General features: G+C 48.7%; 1 protein-coding gene across 1 annotated transcript in view; it reads left to right on the top strand.

The window, feature by feature from the left end:
• IGDCC3 (immunoglobulin superfamily DCC subclass member 3) overlaps positions 1–22,259 on the top strand; it is a 187,532-nt gene that overhangs the window by 125,484 nt on the left and 39,789 nt on the right. Inside the window, exons 6-7 of the mRNA XM_034785002.1 lie at positions 4,847–5,005; positions 17,855–18,020. Coding sequence (XP_034640893.1) covers positions 4,847–5,005; positions 17,855–18,020 — 325 coding nt within the window. The remainder of the gene's footprint in view (positions 1–4,846; positions 5,006–17,854; positions 18,021–22,259) is intronic.

Below are 22,259 nucleotides of genomic sequence, written 5' to 3'. Positions count from 1 at the left end.
TCCACATGATAGTTTTTGTCTTACGAAGTCATTCATAGAATTAAAACATCAGAAAGCCGCTGGCATGGCTGATTTCAGAGGACGCAAAATGTCCTGCTTATTATTAGAGAGGCCGTTGTGGTTGAGTTTCTGGAAGGGACTGCTGCATGTAAATTTGCTGGGCTCCTTGGGCCCCCGTGAAAAGGAATGCTATTTCCAAACGCTAGTCCTAAAAGGGAAAGGGAGGTGCTCGGTACCTTGCAGAAGGCACATAGTACACTGTAGATTCGCACCCTGTCCCGGGTAGGCAGTTTGGGGATCTGAGCCCCCGTCTCCATTTGAGTCTGACAGATTGATTCCAAACTTCTGTAGTGCATGTGGTGGTTTGAGCCATTTCACCAACCCAAAAGAAACCACAGAGCTCGGGTGAGAGCCGGGGGCTGGCTGCATGTGCTCTGGGAAAGGGTGTCTCAACTCTTCTGAGCTGGCATTGCAGCGGGAAAGTATTGCAGCACACCCATCGCTCTGCATGGTTGGGGAGTTCTCACTCTCGTTTGGATGCATTGCCTCTTGTCCTTGCTAAGAGTGTGAGCTCTTCAGGGCATCTTTTCATTACCTGTTTGTATGGTGCCAGTGGGGCCCTGGTCCCTGGATAGGCTTCCAAGGCATTATCACAAGCCAAGTATGGTATGTTCATGTTCTGTTTGGGTTTGAGTTTGCCAGACTGGTTAGACTTGGAAGGCTGGCTTCTTTGGAGATTGTCCAGTCTCTGTCATTTCAAAGGGTGGATAGCTCTTCAGCAAGCTTTGGCAAACAGGATACAGTGAACAAGCCCGTCCGGATTGGCTCTCTGCTGCTCGCTGATTCAAAATAAGTTAAAGGTCACCTCAAACATTTCACTCCTCTGAGCCCCTGTAGCGTAGGGAGCCAAGCAGCCGCGTTTAGAGCAAGTTAGCTCTGGCCTCACCTTGGCTGGGGCAGGATGTTTTTCATCTTTGTGATATAGCCTATTGCAGTGGTTGTCAACCTTTTTTTCATTCGCAGACCCCTAAAATTTACAAATGGAGGAGGGGGGACCCCTTTGGAAATCCTAGACATAGTCTGCAGACTCCCTGAGGTCCATGGACCCCCCCAGTTGAAAACTGCTGTTGTATTGAAAGATGGGGACCTGGTGATTAAAGTCAGGAAAGCAGGTTTCCTGGGTTGTGTTCCTCGCCCTGTCATTAACTCGCTGAGACTGTGGGCAAACCTCAGTGTGGGGTTTCCCTCTCTGCACAATGGGTTTGAGACTATGTGTCGACCATGCTAGGGGGTTGGGAGGGGCAGTTCATGTTTGTGGAGCCCTCTGTGCTCGTCAGAGGAAAGGAGCCAGACCTCTGCAAAGGATTATTTTTGTGCTCTCTCTGCGACTGAGAGATGGGCCTTGATGATAACATGGAGGGCTAGATCCGCATGCGCCTAACTCCAGGAGAGGGTTCATGGCTGTGAATCCTGAAGGGAGGCACCACACTCTGGCCCAGCTGGGGACCTAAGTCACTCGGAGGGGCGGGGCTTGGGCCACACCCCATCCCATGACATTTCTTACACTACATCGCTCAGGGCTGTGAAAAATGTTATACCGTAATTAGGTTGACCAAACGCCCACTGTAGATGCAGCTAGGTCTCCTTCCATCGATTTAGCGACTGCCTCTTGAGGGGGTAGGTTTACCACAGAGACGGAAGAACCCTTCCATCGCTGTAGTGTCTACACCAGTGCTTCTCAAAGCTGGTCCGCTGCTTGTTCAGGGAAAGACCCTGGCGGTCCGGGCCAGTTTGTTTACCTGCTGTGTCCGCAGGTCCGGCCGATCGCGGCTCCCACGGGCTGCGGTTCGCCGTTCCAGGCCAATGGGAACTGCGGGAAGTGGCGCGGGCCGAGGGATGTGCTGGCCGCTGCTTCCAGCAGCTCCCATTGGCCTGGAGCAGCGAACTGCAGCCAGTGGGAGCCGCGATCAGCCGAACCTGCGGACGCGGCAGGTAAACAAACCGGCCCAGACTGCCGTGGTTGTTCCTTGAACAAGTGGCAGCCCGACTTTGAGAAGCACTGGTCTACACTGCAGAGTGCTGCTGTAGACAGACCCTGAGAGAGGGAGTGTGAATTGAGCCAGCAAATGCAACCATTTATGATTATTAGAGACGGCAAAACTTGTCTGACTTGAATGGTGGATGCAGTGTAGTTGTAGCCACGTCGGTTCCTGGATACTAGAGGGACGAGGTGGGTGAGGGAATATCTGTTATTTGGATCGACTTCTGTTGGTGAGAGAGAGAGAGAGAGAAGCTTTCGAGCCACACAGAGCTCTTCACTACCTTTCCCAGAGCTGAAGGAGAGCTCTGTGTGGCTCGAAAGTGGGTCTCCCTCACCAGCAGAAGTTGGTCCCATGACATATATTACCTCAGCCGCCTCGTCTCTCGACTGGGGAATATGAGCTGGGAGAACTTTATTTTTTTTTTTGTTTAGAAAAAAGATAAATTTACCTGGCAGGAGAAATTTCCTCAAACTCTCCCACCTCTAATTAGTAGATGGCAGCTGTAGAGACAAACGGAAACATATAGACACTGATATTTCGACTGCGCGGTGTATCTGACGCAGCCTGGGTCTTTTCTGTTTAAATGATGTAGCCCCTGGTAAATAGCGTAATAACCCAGACAGGCATTCAAGTCATAGTTCTGTGTTATTTCTTAATTCATTTATACAATCCTACAGCCAGGTACAGTCTGCTCGTATATTTCACCTGTCCTACTTCCTCAAGGGAGAGATTTGATTTTTACACCTATTGTAAATATCGGCTTCAGAAAGGTCTAATTTAAAGCTGAAATCAAGTCCAATTTGAATTTAATTCAGACCTTCTTTACAGTTTGGTTTAAATGATATTATTCAAAGGGAACAGACCCTTCTTACTGCTCATTAAACACTGGACAGGTCACGCTTTCCTGTTCTTTTTATGGCTGAGCAATCTACTGCTGCAGCGCATTGGCCAGCTATACAATTATTTAATGACATTGTTTTTCTCCATCTGAAAGACCTGAGCACCTTTCACTGTAACTTAAATAATGAAGTGTCCAGGGTCTGCCTGCCTGGTGGAACAGTGAAACCTTTGAGTTAAACATTTCCTGTAAAACATTGCAAAGAGCATGGGCAGGAGAGGTTTCTGCAAATTTCAGAGCGTTGTGTCTTTCAATCCATAGTACCTTTTCCCACCGCTCCCTGTCAAGGTGCCATCTGAAATTACACTATTTATTTCTGCTGGTCTGATGGATAAACACATACTGCAGGATCTGCTGATTTTTTCTTTTTTTTTGAAAGGCCTGGTTTCATATCTATCATCTCTTAGTGTTCCTGTTCTTGAGGACTTAAGCTGTCTTGGTGGTTTGGCTCCTGTGATAAGTGGTTGTGCTTTTGGTGTAAAAAAAAAAAAAAAGTTCCTGGAATGAGGAAGAAATTGCATGCCTAAACATAAATAGAAACAAACCGAAGAAATGGGTAGATGCCCAAAATATCACAGATGGCTTGCAAAGTGGCTTTTGGGTTGGGTGATAGTTATTTGTCCCTTTCTGCTGGAAGAACGACTATACTGTAATTGACCAGTGTAGCCATTTACTTGGTTTTCTGTAAGGCTGTGGCTGGCTCTGGATTCTTCACAAGTAGGATAAAGTCCCCATAAAAGCTCTTCATTATGCACTACTATTCTACAGAAGGAATTTTCTTCCTGACCCCAGCTGCTAATCAGTTTATTGCCTGAAGCATGAAGACCAATAGCTAAGATAAAAATTATAAGGTGTCTCAGCTGCTTGACTGAGGTGACCCAACCACATTTTGAATGTCAACAGCTTCATTTCCACACTGATTTGCACATAGATTTCCCATCATTGGATTACTGTAGATATTGACACTGTATGCTCCATAGAGCCCTGAATGTTTGCAAGCAGTACCATTCGCGGTCCCTTTGGGATAAGGCTCCTTGTGATTAAGACAACTTCGTAGTTATGCATCCAACTGGAGTAAAGCCAATCCTAGAATCAGAGGGCCAAATCAATGGGAGTTGCAGGTGCACAGCATCTCAGGATTGGGCCAATAGAAATGGAAAACAACCGTCTCATCTAGCTGATCTCCTGCCCGTGAACGATTGTTCCCTACAGAATGTTTAAAGTCTTTATTGGACTTCCACTACTCCTCTGGGGAGACTATGCCACAGTCTAATATAATCACTGGCAGGAGTTTTTCCTTAATAGTGATCCCAAATTTTCCTTTTTTCTTAATATCTCAATACACCTTTAAAGCACAACACACAAACTGTTTTGCTACCTAAAGGAGCAGCTATTTGAAGAGGGTGTGTTGTGCTCAGGTGCTAAGATCCCCAAGGCTGGGCCTTTATTTTTTGGTTCTGTAGGGCGTTTAACCTTCTTTCTAAACACACATGCAAGAAGGAAACAGGATTTCAGTTTCATATCTGATGAAAGGGCAGCTCCTCCAGCAATAACCACCCGGCTCTCCACTCAGACACTCTGGAAGGGGCTAGGGCTGATTTAGAGCTGTGTTTGTCAGGTACGGAATCTTAAAACCCCAACCAATGGAACAATAAAATGCAATGGCCCGATACGACTGAAACACGTTGTAATTGGGGGCAAAGGCTTAGTTGAGGCCCTTGGACTGGCTTTTTCTGCACTTCACGTGCATCGTTCGAGTTGCACCGTGGAGGGCTGGAGCTAAAACTCACTGAAGTGAATGGAAGGACTCCCGTTGAATGGGACTCAGGACTAATTCCCCTCGCAGTGGGCCAGAGAGTTCAGCTTAAAGGTACACTAAGTAATTTGGTCTGGTTTCCTCTTCCAGATGGCCGTCCCATTGGCGTAGAAGGAATTCAGGTGCTGGGGACAGGAAACCTAATGATTTCTGACCTCACTGTGCAGCATTCTGGGATATACGTGTGTGCTGCTAACAAACCCGGCACCAGGGTGCGGAGAACTGCCCAGGGAAGGCTAGTCGTACAAGGTAAGATAACCAGGGTACTATTGGATAATTACACCCATTTAGCTATTTCCTCCACCTCTTCCTAGCCCCGTGTAAAGATCTGGCCCTTAACAGATGCTGGTTCAGTTTTTCCTAGATGTTCTTTGCATTGCATGTTTGTGAAGAGAGGAAAGTTTTTTTCTAAAAAGTACAATCCTCCCCAGGCTGGCTAGCCTGAGCTGCTGGCCGTGCTGCTGTGGCCACTGCCGTTTTTAGGGGCCACCTGGAGCAGAGCTAGTACATGTCTGTCTGCCTGAGCTGAGAAGGATCATGTGACACACAGCCTTTCCTTTCGAAATCCCTCGTTCGGGTGTATCCAGCCCAGGTCAGTAGAGTACAGACATCATTAACGTCCAATGGTTCTTTTGTTGCCTTTGTGAAACAGGTGGAAATGTCCCCATCCAGTTCTTGTGATCACAAAACTCACCTGTCATTAGTTAGCACCCTTTTTAACAGGACCAGCTGGGAGCCTAAAGGCTGAATGGGCCTGGAGATTGATTTACTCTCTCCCCTCTACCAGTGGCCCCGCCAGGGCAGGGTTGAGGACCACTGGTAGGGTGGCATGGAGGAAGCTTGTAGTGCTATTGATGCTGTGTTATACCTGTTCTCTGCGGATAACAGAGTTCACTCACCAGGGCATCTTTTGCCAGCACGACATTTATTTTGTAAAGTTAAGACATTTAAAACTCTGGTTCCGGATGGGCAGTGGGCAGGGGACCCACCGCAATGGACTCTAGCAACAGATGAAAGATTCGGAGCTGAGCCCTGTTAAAAAGGCACCTGGGACATTCCCCGTAGTCTCAGTGCCAGGGAAACGCAGGCTCAGCATTGGCCCACAGCAATAGTCCTGACAGGGCCACTTCTCATGGGCCTTCCCGCCAGCAGCCAGAACCAAGCGCTCCGAAACTCACGAGCCACCAGTCTCCATGGTGAAAGGAGCCAGGCAAGTGTTTAGAAAGGCAACGCAGCCAGCAGCGTGGAGCTGAATGGTAATAATCCTCCCCTGATTACAGGCACTCACCTCCTCCTCAGGCTGGTCCACTTACAGCATCTCACACTCTCATCAGTTCACTCATTAACGGTTGACTGATGATATCCTGAATCTCAAATTATGCATCTCCTGCCGGAGCGGGCTAATTGAACCTTTCATGCTAGTGACAGGGAAAGTGCTATCCTTCCGCGGTGATGTTCACCTCTCAGTTACCGAGAGTCACATGCTGGGTTCACAGCTGTACTCTCCTAGCAGTGCAGAAGTGATATCAGCTCTACAACTAATTGATCTTGATCACTCAATGCATGTATTCCTTCCAATGCTGATCTATGGAGAGCACTCAGGTCAAAGGGCGATGGCCTCTTTTTTGTTCCCACCTGCTAAATCACACTAAAAGAAGCTGAAAGTATGTGAAATCCCCTCCCTGTAAGCAATTGCTGTAGTTGCCACAGGGATATTATACCATTGCCAGCAGGGATGGGAGGGGGTCACACACAGCGATTTCCCTATTAAGATGTGGCCCACACAGCGGAAAAATTTGGGAACCCTGGCATTAAGCATTTACTTCTGTGGCACAAAATAATTGAGAGTTGCTGTAAGGTCAGATTTCTTTGTGTGATGTTTTTCCCCCGCTTGCACCCGCCGAGATCGACACAAGGGATGCTCCCCATTCATCTTGAAAGTTAAAGGTGCTGAATAAAAGTGCTGCTAATGATTCATAGCAGGAGTAAGGCGGATTCAGGTTTTGGAGCAGTAAATCAGCAACTGCCTGGAATGCAGCCAGGTGCAGCCCAGGATTGGGATGGGATGGGGGAGTGGAAGAAAAGCAATTCAGAGTACTTTGCATCTGGTAGGAGATCCTTCCCAAGAGTATGCATGTGGGAAAGGCTATTGAACCAAACATGGTAGGGGAGCAGAAAAGGGAAGTTTAAAAAAAGTGCAGCTAATTTAAAAATCTTCATGAAAGTTGCACCAATAAAAGCTTTCCCTATTGCTGACTGCGTCCTCTTTAGCAACACCACCATCAAGGAAACTGTTACGTAGCCGAACTCATTACAAAGAGGCAGGGTTTAAAATCACATCTTTGAAAACGTGGGTTCCCATTCTGAGTTCAATCCAGAGTGACTCTACGGACTTCCATTGGGGTTACTCTGGATTGACACTGGGGGAACGGAGAGGAGGATCGGTTCCTAGGTTTCTAATGGAAGTGCTGCCACAGCCATCGGGGACAGCCTCCTTGTCATGGAGCAAATGCTTTTCCATTAAGAACTAGAAGCTCAAACGGGCCTGTGAATATGAGGAGCCGGCGACTGCGTCTCTGGGCAGACACAGCAGGGGTATCCAGCTCTGACTGTTGCTAGCTGAGCTGGATCTGGGAACTGTTTGGAATTCAGAGGTATAGCAAGGGTCATCCGATCTAGTGTTTAGTCTCTTTCCGAGGGCCGAATCCTTCCCCGGTGGAAGCCAGGGGCAAAACTTCCATTGGCAACAGAGTTGTGCCCTTGGTGTGCTCAACTACTGTAGCTGCCAGCAGCGTCTGCTTTATCTGAACGGTATTGTCTGAGTTTTCCCACTCAGAGCTTCGAGGGATTGTTTTCAGAGCGGTAGCCGTGTTAGTCTGTATCAGCAAAAACAACGAGGAGTTCTTGGGGCACCTTAGAGACTAGCACATTTATTTGGGCATAAGAAACTGCCGAGACCCAGACTGCGGGTTTTAGCTTTATCAAGATATCAAAGGTGTAAATTACACAGTTTAAGGGGAAAAACCAATAACAACGAAACAAAAGTCTGAATGATTTGGGAGGAGCTCTGCAGAAGTGCTGGGCCTCCGAAACAATGCCCAAGTCCCCACAGCATGATATTCCAAAGTGCTAATAAATAATACTTTCATTCCTGTTACGGGAGGCTCTCAGCATGCTTTCCCGGCATAAATCAATTAACCTTTGCAATACCCTGTGAAGAAGGCATTCTTGTCCACGTTTTATAGGTGGGGAAACGGAGACAAAAAGAGGTTAATGTGATTTGCCTAGTGTCGCACAATAAGTCAGTGGAAGAGTTTGGAAGAGAACCCAGGAGTCCTGACTCCCATTATTCAGCTTCAGTCACTAAGTAATGCTGCGTCCCAAAGATCTTAATGAAAATCTTGGGTGTAGGTTGGGCTGAGATCGTCACATCTGATGTCTTCACTCTCTATTTGAACACTTATTCTGTTTCAGTGATAATTATCTTTCTCATTACAATCTCCCTTTTAGATCGGCTAACACCATCTTATTATCGTCCAGGGACTTCTCCCACCTTCAAAGGTTAGGGTCTCAATCTCTCTCTCTCTCTCTCTCTCCCCTATCCCTTTAGAGTTCTTTGATCTCTTTGTTAAGTCCCTACACAGAAAAGTTTCCGTTTTCTTCTGGGATCCTAACACAGACATTTGAATATCACGTTGTGCCATGTCGCAAGCGAAAGTCTTGTGAGGGGCTGTTTTAAGAGTGGACTGTGTCTAAATACAAAATGGAGGGTGTTTGTGTGGGATGGATGGGAGACACGGAGGGGTCAGTGGCAGTAAAGAAAATAAATCAAAGCCCTCTCTTTCTCTATCTCCTGTACGATATATTGTGCTTTATTATGTGTTTGGTGTCATAACAAACTGATGGGCTCTGAATGGCCAGATGGTCACCAGTGTTCTCCACTCCACGCTTCATTGCCTCCTGAAAGCTATGGAGAAAAATGAGATCCCGTCTCACAAACGACTGTCCATCTTGAGAACACATTTTAGAAGGCTCTTTTTGACAATTGTTGTCTTATATCTCTGTTCTCTGCTTTCAGAAATGGGTTTTGTTCTTTTGTACAGTGGATTCTGCAGCTCATACTCTTATGTGAGCAGTTCTGTTGATTTCATTAGCAAGGGATGCAGGATCGGGCTCCAGGTTAGAATTCATTCCCAGATGTGCTGCCGTTACTGTGTTATGGGTTGGAATTCTTGTTATTTTCATGGCCACGGTTGTTGGCCCTCGCTAAGGAGCAATGAGCATTTACACCCTAAATTCGTGCCATAAAAATGTGTTCAAGGTCTCACCATGAAAAGATTTGCATTGACTTCACCAGCTGTTAGATCAGCTCCAGAGAGAAAGGGACACTTGCAAATTTCACATCAGGGTTTGGGCTTTTGAAACTTCCCAAAGTTGGAGATATTCTGCCCTCTTTTTCCTCTCCAGTGTTTTGGACACTTGCTGTGTCAGTATCCTTACAGATTCTCAGTCTCGGTGCTCAGTGGAAGCAGAATTTTACTTTGGATTATTAGCCGATCTCTTATAAAAGTCATGTGTCATGTTTTGACCAGTGATGGTGCTGTTTTCCCACAGTTCTCCTTCAAGTGGACTTCTGAAGTTCAGCCTCCATTCCGACATTAAAACTCTGGGCCCAGTTTTCAGATTTTTGCCCCTTAGTGAGATGTCCACATCCTGCATTAGGATGCTCAGGTCAGTATGTAGGTACATAAAATGGGCATGCATGCTGCTACTGTAGATCCATAATTAAAAGCCCGCCTAGGCAAGTAAGTTATTATAGCTGTTAACCATCTTATGGCTGTTTGGCAACCTGCATGAAATGAATTTGGAGGGCTCAGTCCAATTCCCAGTAGTATGGAATCATAGAAATGGAGGGCTGGAAGGGACCTCAAGAGGTCATCTAGTCCAGTGGTTCTTAACCAAGGGTCCAGGGCCCCCGGGGGGCTGCAAGCAGGTTTCAGGGGGGCCGCCAAGGAGGCCCAGCACTCGCTGGGGCCCAGGGTAGAAAGCCAAAGCCTCACCAAATGGGGCTGAAGCCCAAGGCCCAGAGCCTCACCATCTGGGGCTGAAGCCGAAGCCTGAGCAATGTAGCTTCGTGGGAGCCCCTGTGGTGTGGGGCCCCAGGCAACTGCCCTGCTTGCTACCCCCTAACTCCAGCCCTGGCTTTTATAAGCAGAAAACCAGTTGTGGTGGCACAGGTGGGCTGTGGAGTTTTTATAGCATGTTGGGGGGGCCTCAGAAAGAAAAAAGAACCCCTGATCTAGTTCATCCCTCCACTATGAGGCAGGACCAAGTATACTGAGACCATCTCTGACAGGTTTGACCACAGTTGTAATAACACCATAGCTGGGACTAAGTGACTCCCTGTTGGCAATCTCAGCCGAGAGACCAAGGCCTGAACGGGCCCTGGGGACTGAACTTCCATGTCCCAGCTAGATGCAGTCCCTCCACTTGCCCTATCACTGCATATGATGCACAGCACCGCTTGTGTTGCAAAGGGTGTGGATTATCAGAGCGGCTGCACACTTCCAGCTCCCGTTGGCTTCAGCTGGAGTGGAGGGTGCTCAGCACCTGAGAAAGTCAGGCCCAGACGACTTCATGCTCCAGGACACCCAAAATACTTAGAAACAAATAACGATAATGGCCGTTGGTGTGAGTAGCTGCTGGTGAGACCGGACATTCCCCCGGGGATAGATACGGCACGCCATAGATCTTCATAACATCACCATGCAGCATAGCGAGGCACAGCCAAACCTATTAGTGCATTTGTTTAAACATTTCTGAAGAAGGTATTAAGCTTTATTGCTTTTTGATACATATGTCACGCCTTTAAATAGTCATTAAAACTGTATGATCTCTTCCCTGCCTCTCATTATATCCTGGATAATCAAGCTTTCTATCCACTTGCTGTACTTTAAACAAACAAGAGCCGGGATGTGCCCGGGCCTCCTCACCACGGGTTTGATGTTACCACCTTAAATATAGCAGTGGATCTGGGTGAAATGGGTTTCTGGTTTTCTCCCCACTATGGTCTTTTGTTGTGGTAAGGTGGAGGGAGTGGAGGCATTTGGGCCAGTGAACCTCCTCTCAGGTGAAGTAAGCATCGACAAGACGATCCATCCATTATGAATGACAAAGGGGGATGGATAGCATGGAGCAGAAAGACGCTGGTGTGGGTAGGGTAAGGAGATTGGGAATGGGCAGGGTGTTTCAAACTGTCCACCTTATCCTCCTAACCCAGCAAAGAAAGAAAAACATTCAGTCGCTGCTCATTGGAAACACGTTAATGATTGGGGAAGGGAAGGGCCAGGTGACCTTCCAGAGAAACCAGGCCTCTTCCTAATCTGTGGATGGGACAAAACAATCATATCTGTTTTCTTAGGTATTTGGAGTTCCCCCATTGGGAATTCCCAGTCTGTTAAGCACTGAATTCTGCTACGTCCTACACCAAAAAAAAGGCAACAATTCCTTTCTTTCCCCTTCACTTGCACTTGCTCTTCCCCTGAAATAGGCTGGTCCAGCCCACTAAAGCGTATCAGCAGCCCTGTTGCTTGAAAAACACAGGGTTACGGTATTAACAATTTACTGCAGTAACAACTCAACTTTTTCCCCACCAGCCCCCCCCCACGTGAGCCTTTGCCCCCCTCCTGTGCGAACAGTTTTGCCAGTTTTCTGTAGCTCTAGTTTAGGCGAATACAGAGGAACTGAGCATGTGTATCTGATAGCACTTGCCTCAAAACATTCCTCTGATCACATTATTGAGCTACACAGGCTGTATCATTTTAGCAGAGCTACTCTATCTGGGCTGCACGCGGTGGCCTGAATTCCGGTCTGCCCTGTGTGTGGAAGGAGGCACAGGGACCTCTGATGCACCTGTCTGGGGCCTGGGCAGCGTGCTGCTTTGCCCGCTCCTCGCTACCATGCCCGGCATCTTTCTAAGGGCCCCAGGGGGCTTGGCCAGGGCCAAATTTTCCTGTCCCATCCCTGATCCCACTGCTGTTAGTAACTGGGGAGTGCACGTATCACCTTTTAAAGGCAGCAGTAAGTGCTGCTGCTAAATGCATTCACCCAGCTCCCCCGCGACATTCTGCCTGGTCTGGCCTATGCAGGCGAAAAGCCCCAGGCTAGCTCCACTTGGGCACCGCAGCGCCGCACCCCTTCCCTTGCCAGTGCAAAAGCCAGAATTCGGCCGTATGTTGTTAAACAGCAAGCAGGAGGTTGCAGTAGGAGCCAGTAAGGACTGTTTCACAGGGTGCAGGAGCGGTGGAGAGGCAGGAGTCGGTCCCAGAGGTGCACTCGGGCAGAGGCAATGGGAAGAGAAGTGGGGGGAGGAGGCCGCCGATGTTTGGTCAATCTTGTTCCTTCTCTGGAGATTTTAAGCAAGTGGAACCTGGAGTCTGGCATTAGATCTGGTTTTGTTTAGTGAAAGAGCAGAGCGGGGACACGCTGAATCCAAGGGGATGGGTTTTTGAATGGTGACTAGCGTCCCTGGCTCAGTGCCAGTGGACACAGCTGTACGTTTGGTTCCCCTGGAGTAAAATACGACAGTGTCCCAATTACTCCCTCTTGACACCGGCTAATGAGAGAGAGTGACTCCAGAAGGGATCCGCTGGACGGCTTCTTCCCTCTTGAAAAGATGTTTTCCCTTGAACAACGAGCGGGTTCAGGTTTTTGGGGGGTAAAGGTAACCGGCCAGGGGGCGGGGTTTAATGAAACAGGACGAATGGAGTCGGAAGATGTCTGTCCCCTCATTTGGCGTCTTTGAGCGCACCTGCAGCACTGAGGGCAAATGATCTGCGGGCTCCAACGAGAGCGGGCGGGCAGCGAACTGCTCGCAGAATAATTGCGCTTGCAAAATTGCACCAGCACAAAGAGGCGAGAAGGTTAAGTCACCGCTTTAAAATTAGGTCCCCACCGTGTCATGCTCTCAATACACCACTTAAGCAATACAAAGCGATCGCTCGCTGCAGGGAACAGGGTCCCTTCCCTCCCCCCCCCCCCCCCCCCCCCCCCCCGTTTGTCATTCTTCTACCAAAATCATCCTCCATTTTAATTTAATTTAAAAATTAACTTGCTCTAGGAGGTGAAAGAGTCGGGGTGAGGGGAGAGAAAACTCACTGATTGGAATCTAAGGAAGTTTCAGCAGGAGGTTTTAGGAAGCCGTGTCCATTAGCTTTCTAAGATTAGGTTCATTATTAGTCTCCGGCTCCTGCCAAACTAGCCTGACAATGAACTCCATCAGTGGAACACCCCCCTCCTGCTCGCAGAAGTCAAATGCTCCACTTCTCTTTGATGATTAAAAATGAAAGAGGGGGGCTCTCATGAGGAACACATCCTCGTCTCTTCAGCGGGTTTTTATTGTATTGTCGCTCTCAGGGCTTGCCATCTTTATGCCGTTGCTCTTCAGTGTCGGTACCTTTCACTTTGCTTTGGCCTCGAAGCAGCAGTCAGGATGCCATTTTCTCGTACAGCTTTGATTGCGAAAGGAGTGGGAGTTGGATTTTTTTAATCCCCTGCAGAGTCTATGCCAGATGTCGAATACACACGCCAGGGTGCGGCTCTCTCCTTGGTCACGCTGGTGTAACACAGAGGTAGCTCCGGTGGAGAAAATGGAGTTGTCCCGGTGTATAGGATTTACTTGGTGGGAGAAAAGAGTTGGATCCACCCTTTGGTCTTTTCCTTCCTTGAGGGGACACTTATGGAATCTTCACGAGACTGATCGGTCTTGCAAGGGAACAAACTACCAATGTTTTCATCTCACGAACAGTCTCGTTATGTGTATTGTGGTCACTGCTGGCTCTCGGGTGGCACCGTGTTAACGTGCCCTCCTTGTTGGTGCCAGTCTCTGTTGGCAGAATTATTTTCCTTCTCTCTTTCCCTCCTTTTGCAGGGAGGCCTCAAGCCGATTTGTAAAATGAGGTAGAAGTCATTTCACTCCTAGGTTTGCAGTTTGCATGGCAACATGGCATTTGAACAAATTATTTCCCAAACAGGTATGCAGGGTGCTCCTCCTGCCTCTGTCTAAATAATTGGCAAACGTCTATTTGAAGCAAGACTTTTAACAGGCTGCTCCGGAGGCAGATTTCCCAAGGTTGGAGAGTTCTTTGCCTCCTGCAGTGCTGTCACCTGCACGGGGATACTTCAGAAGTGTCATGGAGCCATTTCACCTCAGGCTGCACTCTAATTAGCGTACTGCTAGTTAAGCAAGGAAGGACCTGGTCTGTACAGGCCCTGGAGACTGTTTTCCCTCCGAGTCAGTAAAGAACAAACGGCCCAGCATCTATCTAGCCAATCAGCTTTGTATAACAGCGACCATCCCCTTAGAATTTGAGCGATTCCTGAAGAGTAACAGCCTAACGATGTTATAGCGATGGGTCCTTCTATCCAAATTTGATTGGGAGGGGGGTTGGGTGGGGAGAAAATCACCAAAGACCAGTGGCCTAACTTTCGTCCCTGCATCCTGCAGGGCAGATGGGGGAAATGAACCCCACGGGGTATGATTTTTCAGCCAGGCTGCAATCCAGTCTCTGATTTTGTGGTGACAGAGTTGTGCATGCAAACATGCGTACACACACAATTGGAGGCATTCACTGAAAATCAGGCCCTGTCTGTATATAATTGGCAATCCTGCAAGGTGCTGTTAGGCTTGCAGAGGGTGATATATAAGCCAGGTAATAGCAATGATCAGAATAATCATCATTATTCACATTGCTCTTATCCAACCACTGCACTGGACCAACCATCAAAGCCAATAGAAATCCAAGATCATCCCATGATTACAGTCCTCTTCAGAGAGAGAGAGAGAGAGGCTTTTTGTTCATGCAGGGTGAAGTTCATTCCTCTGCAGAGGGTCAGCACTACAGCTGTGCAAGACATAAGGCTTACGTGCAAGTAATGAGGGCTTGTCTGCACTTGAAAGTTAATTCAGATTAAGAAAGGGTGTGAATGTAAAGCTCAGTAGCTATTCCAGAATAACTCCGTGTGTGGACAAGACCTTAGTGGATCATAGACCTTGGGCTGTCTCTCTGCACATGGGGTGAATTTCACCCTGGCTGCCACATCTTAGGGAAGCCCGTTCGTGTCCCAGATTTCTGGAAGTCCAGAGATGTAAGTGTGGCAAGGAAGGGAGATGTGCATCTTTGAGAGCCCGCTAATCTCCTGCTTGGAAAATGCCTGCCTGTGCAGTGAGCGTCCCTCACTAAATAACCTTGCTTTTGTCAAAAATATTTAATGGCAGCAAGCCACTTTGTGCCTTTGGGCTATAAATTCATTAGACCTGTGGCTGCCGTTTGTTTGTCGTCCTAGGAACTGCTGGAGATTGCAATGGGATTCGGGTCTTAGAAGCAGCAATATGGAGTGTAGTCTAGCTTTGCCCTTTGAAGCGTAACTGCTTGTATAAACTCAGCTATTCAGGCATGCGTTTCAGGCGCCGCTTTCTGGATCCCAATATATTGCTCTATTCTGATAAATGATTTTAAGTCTCAGATGAGCTGCTTGGAGGCGGGAGAAATCATTTCCTCTTAAAATCTGGTGAAAAGTCCGAAACGTTTGTGACTATTGTGAACTGAGTAGTAGTTAGAACCGTTCTGGCTTCTGCCTCCAGGAGTTCTGGGTCCCAGGCTGAAGACTTGGGCATACAGGGGCAGCTCTGATCTGTTACTGGTCTATGAACCTGCAGCAAATGGGAATCTGGTGAGGAGAGAATGGCCAGCCAAACTTTTGATATGTTACTATTGTAAAAACACGCTGTATGTAACTGCCAAAATGTTTGTAGCTCGCTAAGGGAGCATCATCTAGGGGAGAGTGTCAGGAGTTTGGGTTTCCATTGCAGACTTGCCGCTGACTCTGGGCAAGTCACTTCACCTCTCTGTGCCTCAGTTTCCTCATCTGTGAAATGGGGAGAATGTTATTTACCCTCCTGTACAAAGTGCTTTGGGATCTCTGGGTGAAGACCACTGCATATGAGCACATATTCGTCTCTGGCTGGCTGGCTGTGTATAGGGTAAAGAAATGAACTCCCTTATTCATCTGTCTTGTTTACTTGTGTTCCCCGCGTCTGTCTGTCTTGCTTCACCTGTTGGCTCTTGTTTTATACTTAGATGGGAAGTTCTTTGAAGCTCGGAACAGCTTTTTGTTCTATGAATGTATAACCCCTGGCACAGTGGCGCTCTTACCCATTACTGCAGCACAAAATAATCATATTTGCAATGGTATTGCCGGAAACGCTCATAACCGTTTGTCTCTTTGAGTGAAGCAATGCTGATCGCTAACAAACTCCAGACTGCTCCACAGCCAGGCAGGTGGAAATGAACGTGGCTCATTTGAACTCCATTTGCTCGGATACTGGCAAACTCTGCAGCATACTCCAATTTCCGGAGGGATTTGTATAGCTGAGGAGCTTGAGCTCCCGTTTCGAGAGAGAATTGTCATAATATTTTGCATTTGAGCAGCGGAAAGCTCTTTGCTAATGTAGAGGAGCGGACTCACCCCTGCGGCACCTCCTGCTGGTGACTTCCGGGAATTAGGAAGCGTTCCAGCTCCGAAGCGCCCTCTGCAGGCCAGTGATCCACCTGTCCTCTGGCCCCACATCCCTCCCAGGACCCCGGTGCCCTTTTACCTGGGGTGCTGTCCCCTGGCAGTACCCCCACAATTCTGGGTCTCCCCCTCCCAGGGGAACCCCCCACCCACTATCCCCACTTCGCCTCAGTCTTGGCTACTGCCCAGTCTCCATGTACCCCCCGTTCACTGGGGCAGACTGCAGTATCAGCCACTCATCACAGGCAAAAGGGTTCACACCTGCTGCCTCTGCCTACCCATGGGCTGCCCCCTGCAACCCTACACCTACTAGGCCTTGCCAGGCCTGCAGCCTGGGGGTTTCTTAGGCCGGAGCTCCCTGCTCCTCCCCCAGCCCTGCTCCCAATCTAGGTGTCTGGTAAAGCCTCCTGCAGCCAGGCCCTTCTCTCTCTGAACACGGAGAAAGACTGGGCCCTTGCTCCTGGTACCCAGCCTTCATAGGGCCAGCTGCGGCCTGATTGGGGCGTGGCCCAGCTGCAGACACTTCCCAATCAGCCCAGCTTAGTAGCTCCCAGCCACAACCTTCTCCCAGGGCTGTTTTAAGCCCTTCAGGGCAGGAGCGGGTGTCCACCCTGCTACAGCTAACATTAAGTAGACATTGCGCCGTCGCTCTGAGGTCGGTGGCCTGGTATTTGTTGTGAAGGTGGGTAAACGGCGTCTCAGCGACAACTTGCCCAAAGACACATTTGAAGTCAGTGCTGGGACTAGAACCCAGGAATCCCGACTCCATGCCCAGCACTCTAACCACGGTACTTACCGTAGAGTGCAAAGCTATGGTATCATTTGCCATTCCTGGCTGTGTGTGGGCTAGGGCGTGGAAGGATGTGAAAGTGGCACTGGAATGATACACACTATAGTTTTATGGGGGGGGGGGAGGTATACTGGCTTTTGTATTTCATCCCTGTGTTTGAATTCATTCAGATCAATAAAGTTCCAGCAGGGCCTTTCTAATGTGCAGGATTCATTTTTAAGGAGCCTTCATCACATGGGCCTTGTACCACCGTAGCACTGGCCCAGAGCCATGGTACCATTGCAGTAAAGCCATGATAAGCAGGCAGGGCTTTGTGGTTCAGGGCAGCCTAATATAATAACGCGCCTCTGTGTAAACAAACAAGCATCCAGGTCCCTTAAAGAGCAGGAAGGGGACATTGTGTTTTTAAATGACTAGCCCACCTGGCATCATCCAATTACTGAAAATTCCCTCTCCCCGATTAACCAGCCCAGCTCTATTCTTTAGTTGGTTACAATCATGGTTACAGATGGGCAAGCACGATCTATAGTTATCTGTAGACCACACACGCCTGTCAAACCTGCCAAGCTACCTCTGAGGCTGATAAACTGCGGTGGTTTTCTTTTGTCAGCCTTCGCCACGCTCACAAAATAGACTCAGGTTATTTTACACCAAGTGATTAGAACAGGCTTGGTGCCAGGGCAACGTTGGCTCCTGGCAGTGTTCCTCATGCTTCGGTTTCCTTCCCTTCACAGCCCCTGCGGAGTTCGTGCAACACCCTCAGTCAATTTCCAGACCCGTAGGGACGACTGCGATCTTCACCTGCCTGGCCCAGGGGGAGCCTTCCCCTCAGATCACCTGGCTGAAGAACGGGCAGATCCTAGAACCGACTGATCACATCAAACTGAAGAATAACAACAGGTAAATCAGTTGGCAACAGATTTCAGCCTCGTTGAGTTGGGTGGAGGGACGACAAAAAGGTCAGTGCTGACATGAAACGTACAGCCAGGGTCGGATATTGCACTGGTGTAAGTCAGGAGTAACGCTACTGAATTCAATACATTACACTGGTGTAAATTGGAGCAGAATTTTTATGTGTCGAGAACTTCACCAACCCCTAAATAATCAGTTTTGGAAGTGTGCTGTCCACGCAGACATTTATTTAGATACAGGATCGATAGGGCAGCAGAGCAGATGAATTTCACGCAGGCATTACCTTTTGAATAGAAGACAGTTGAGGGTAATTTGTTACGAAAGCATAATCCCTTCATTTTTGACTGGGGTTGTTGAAGTCTCCTGAAGTAACAGTGACTGACAAGCCTTTGCAGTGACGCTACTTTTGGGGAGAGATGCTGACAAATTCTATCCCATGCATTGGCGTCTCTGTGTCTTAAACGCAGGGGCGGCTCCAAGCACCAGCACAGTAAGCGTGTGCCTGGGGCGGCAAGCTGCAGGGGGCGGCATGTCGGTCGCTGTGAAGGCGGCAGTCAGGTGGGCTTTGGCGGCATGCCTGCGGGAGGTCCGCCGGCGGCCAGTCCCGTGGTTTCAGCGGCAATTCAGCGGCAAGTACGCCGAAGCCGTGGGACCGGCAGACCACCCGCAGAAACGCCGCCGAATCCGCCTGACCGCGGACCGCCCACAGGCATGCCGCCGAAGCCCGCCTGACTGCCATGCTTGGGGCAGCAAAAAACATAGAACCGCCCCTGCTTAAACGTCCCCTGTTCTACTGGACGATAGTTAAATGAGCAATCCCAAGACACTTCCATTCCTGCTCCTTGACTGCTTTTGGAGAGCAAAAGCGCTAGCTCAGAGTGAGGATAGAGCAGAAGAGATTGGTCAGTTTCACATGTGCTCCTGGAACAAGGGGACACTTGTAACGAAAGACTCTCTGACCTGCCTTACAAGAGGAAGCTGAACTGAGAGCCATTATTAGTAACAATCAGGGCTCCAATGGTGGGGGAGCAGGAAGACACACACACTTCTTCCTTTATTAAAATAGAGCAACTAATTATATAGCTAAAGGAGACCAGAAAGATGGTCTTGTAGTTAAACACTGACATAGACCCAGAAAACTGGGTTCCGTTCCCGTCTCTGCCACTGACTCCTTGTGGGAAGTCACTCAGTCTCCCTGAGCCTTAGTTTCCTATCTGTAAAAAAGGCATAATGGTATTTTTCAGCTTCCACTCTTTGGGTACATCTGCACTACAGGGGGGAGTTGATTTAAGATACGCAAATTCAGCTACGTGAATAGCGTAGCTGAATTCGACGTATCGCAGCCGACTTACCCTGTTGTGAGGACGGCGGCAAAATCGACTTCTGCAGCTTTCTGTCGGCGGCGCTTACTCCCACCTCCGCTGGTGGAGTAAGAGCGCCGATTCGGGGATCGATTGTCGCGTCCCGTTGGGACGCGATAAATCGATCCCCGAGAGGTCGATTTCTACCCGCCGATTCAGGCGGGTAATGTAGACCTAGCCTTTGTCTGGCAAGCTCTTCAGAGTAGGGACTGTCTCAGTTTAAGTGTCTGCACAGCTCATAGCATAATAGGGCCCTCTTTAAAAGTGGGGTGGTTTTTTTAAAATCACACTATAAAAATGTTCTGAAAAAAGACTTTATGGAACTTGCATCAGGGGGTTCCCATGTTTGCTGCATCTCCGTGATTCCTACCCCGGGTTTGCTCAGTTCACAAATAAAAAGATGTTTTTACTAACCAGCCCTGCAAACTCAGTCAAGATCTGAGAGCCAAGTTGGGTTCTCGGCTTGCGTGTCATTACCATAATCACGAGGCTGTAGGCCAACTGCTGCCCTCGGTGACCTCTGTGCAACTCCCTTGTTCTCAGATTCTGGCTTCAACTACACTCATGCGGTTTTGTTGCCTTCAGGAAGGCGGCATGGGCGTAACTGAGGAAATCATTGAAAGGCGGTAAAGTTGCAAAGGTGGGCCTGCAGTTTGAACGTAGGCTGTGATACAACAAAACACGGAAGCGTGTGCTTTAGCCTCCAGTGCGTGGTCTTAAAGTCAAGCATGTGCTTAAGTGCTTCCTTTGGATCAGGACCTTTGTTTGAAATCACACCGATGAGCCTGAAAAATGCTCCCCCCATCTCTCTGTTGGTTCTGCAGAGCTGATGGGAGAAAAAGGCTGTCACTGAAGTAAGCAAAGATTACTCTGCATACCCATTGGAAACAGCAGCAGCTCTGAAGAGCTCTGAGCATCTCAAAAGCTTGTCTCTTTCACCAGCAGAAGTTGGTGCAATAAAAGATATTTTCACACCGTCAGTTCCCAGAATAGAACCACATTTTAATCTGTACCTTTTGATCCCTGGTATGCTCAAATGCTCCTGCAGGCACCCCCGTTTGAGATAATATTGGCTCGGTAGCCGAGTTTCACTAAATGTAGGCCTTTTATCTCACCGGGGAACAGCGTTTTCCGCAAGTACTAAATAACTGCATTTCCATGCTAAAATACGGTCATGTTTGTGTTGCAGAAATAATATGGTGGGATGCACTTAGTGTGAAAATTACAAGTTGACAGCACAGTTTCTATGGAAATAACACGGAAGAACGTACTATGAAATAACAGTCGCTGTGCCATACGCCTAAATTATCAGCAGAGCTTTCTGGTCCCTGGTGTGATATAACTGTTACCTGTATGATCTGTATGCAGGAATCCAATTAACACAACATTGGTTGAGAAACGCTGCTTCCTTCAGTTTTGTCCATCAGCGACATGTTCTGGTGGCATTAGCGTCTCCTTCCTGGGAGAACGATGCTTTTGTTTTTTAAAGCTTTACCAGAGGTGGCAGGTCTAATAGGCCAGGGGAGATGACTGAGGAACCCGGGATGCTGAGTAGCAGATACCGCCTCCTCAGCCGCCCCAGAACCTGCCTGGCGCATATAAAAGCTCAGGTTCTTCAGGAACAGCTGTTGCTTTTCCCACTCGGCGTCTCGGGAGGGGAGGCGTGGCACGGCACGGTTCCTATTAGGCAGCTTGGGCCAGCTCAGGGTGGCTGGGGCTGGTCTGGGGCGGCTTGGGCTGGACCAAGGCTCCTCCGGCTGCGTGTGTGTGTGTGGGGGGTCGGGGCGCCAACTGCGGGGGGGAGGAGGAGGGCTCCAGGGGCAGGGGGGCCTTTGGGCTCTGGTGGGGTGGGGGAGGGCCTCATACAGAAAGGGCAGGGCCAGGGGGCTAGCCTCCCTGACGCGAGGGTCCACCCGCCGCCCATGAGCTTTATAATACCGAGGCTTTTTAGCATTAGGTTTCTGATGGTTTTGAAGCTTTGTGAAATGATCGCAGGATGTGAGTTGGAATAAGGGTAGTGAGATATTATCCACCCTAAGTGGAGTTTTCATCCCAGTCAGGCGTCTTTATAAAACTCCAGGCCCCACAGTACCTTTGTGCACACATGCACATCCCCTGAGTGCTGGCTGAGTTCAGGCCCCCATCATGCCTGGTGCTATAGAGATACATAACAAGAGACCGTCCCTGCCCCTGGAAAGCTTCCAATCTACAGAGACAAGGAGTGGGAGAAAGGAAAGTGTGAGAACTGCTGATCTAGACCAAAGCTAGCGTGTGGATGCCTACAGGTGCTGTGGTCACACCTCTGATTGCAGTGTAGACATACCTTAAGGGTTTTGCCTAAGAGACTCCGTGACAGAGCCTGGCACTGAATCCAGTTCTTCTTCGTGTCCTAGTCCAGTGCTTTACCCACAAGCCCATCCGTCCTCTCAGTCTGAGGAAGGTGCTAAGTACCCAAAGCTTGGAGGTACTCAAATCTTTGGAGATAGTTTGGGAGTTAGTTTGGCCTACTTGGGCTTGCAACCCTGGGAGTTGGAAGGGATGGGACACACCTGAGGGAGTTTCCAAAGCCACTCATCTGAGAAGTGCAATTGCAAGTGGGTTTACAGGACGGCTGATTGTTGTGGGAGAGGATGAACTGGAGAAAAGAAGTCAATGGTTTGTTTTCCTGCAAGGACCTTTTTCAATGTGTCCTTTGGTTTCATTCTTGGGTGCATGACTAAGTACTGTAACTTGCTTAGTTCCAGGCAAAGTCCATTTGCGATTAGGCCTTTGGATTTATCAGTCACTTGCACTCAGAAAATATTTGTCCATGTAATGATGGATCTAGAATCTAATGGTAATGAAGCTACTAAACTGCACTCTAAGC

This window comes from Trachemys scripta, chromosome 10 (assembly GCF_013100865.1).
Source record: "Trachemys scripta elegans isolate TJP31775 chromosome 10, CAS_Tse_1.0, whole genome shotgun sequence".
NCBI classification, from domain to species: Eukaryota; Metazoa; Chordata; order Testudines; family Emydidae; genus Trachemys; species Trachemys scripta.
Note: the sequence above shows the minus strand (reverse complement) of the source record. Positions and strands in the feature narration are given on the sequence as shown.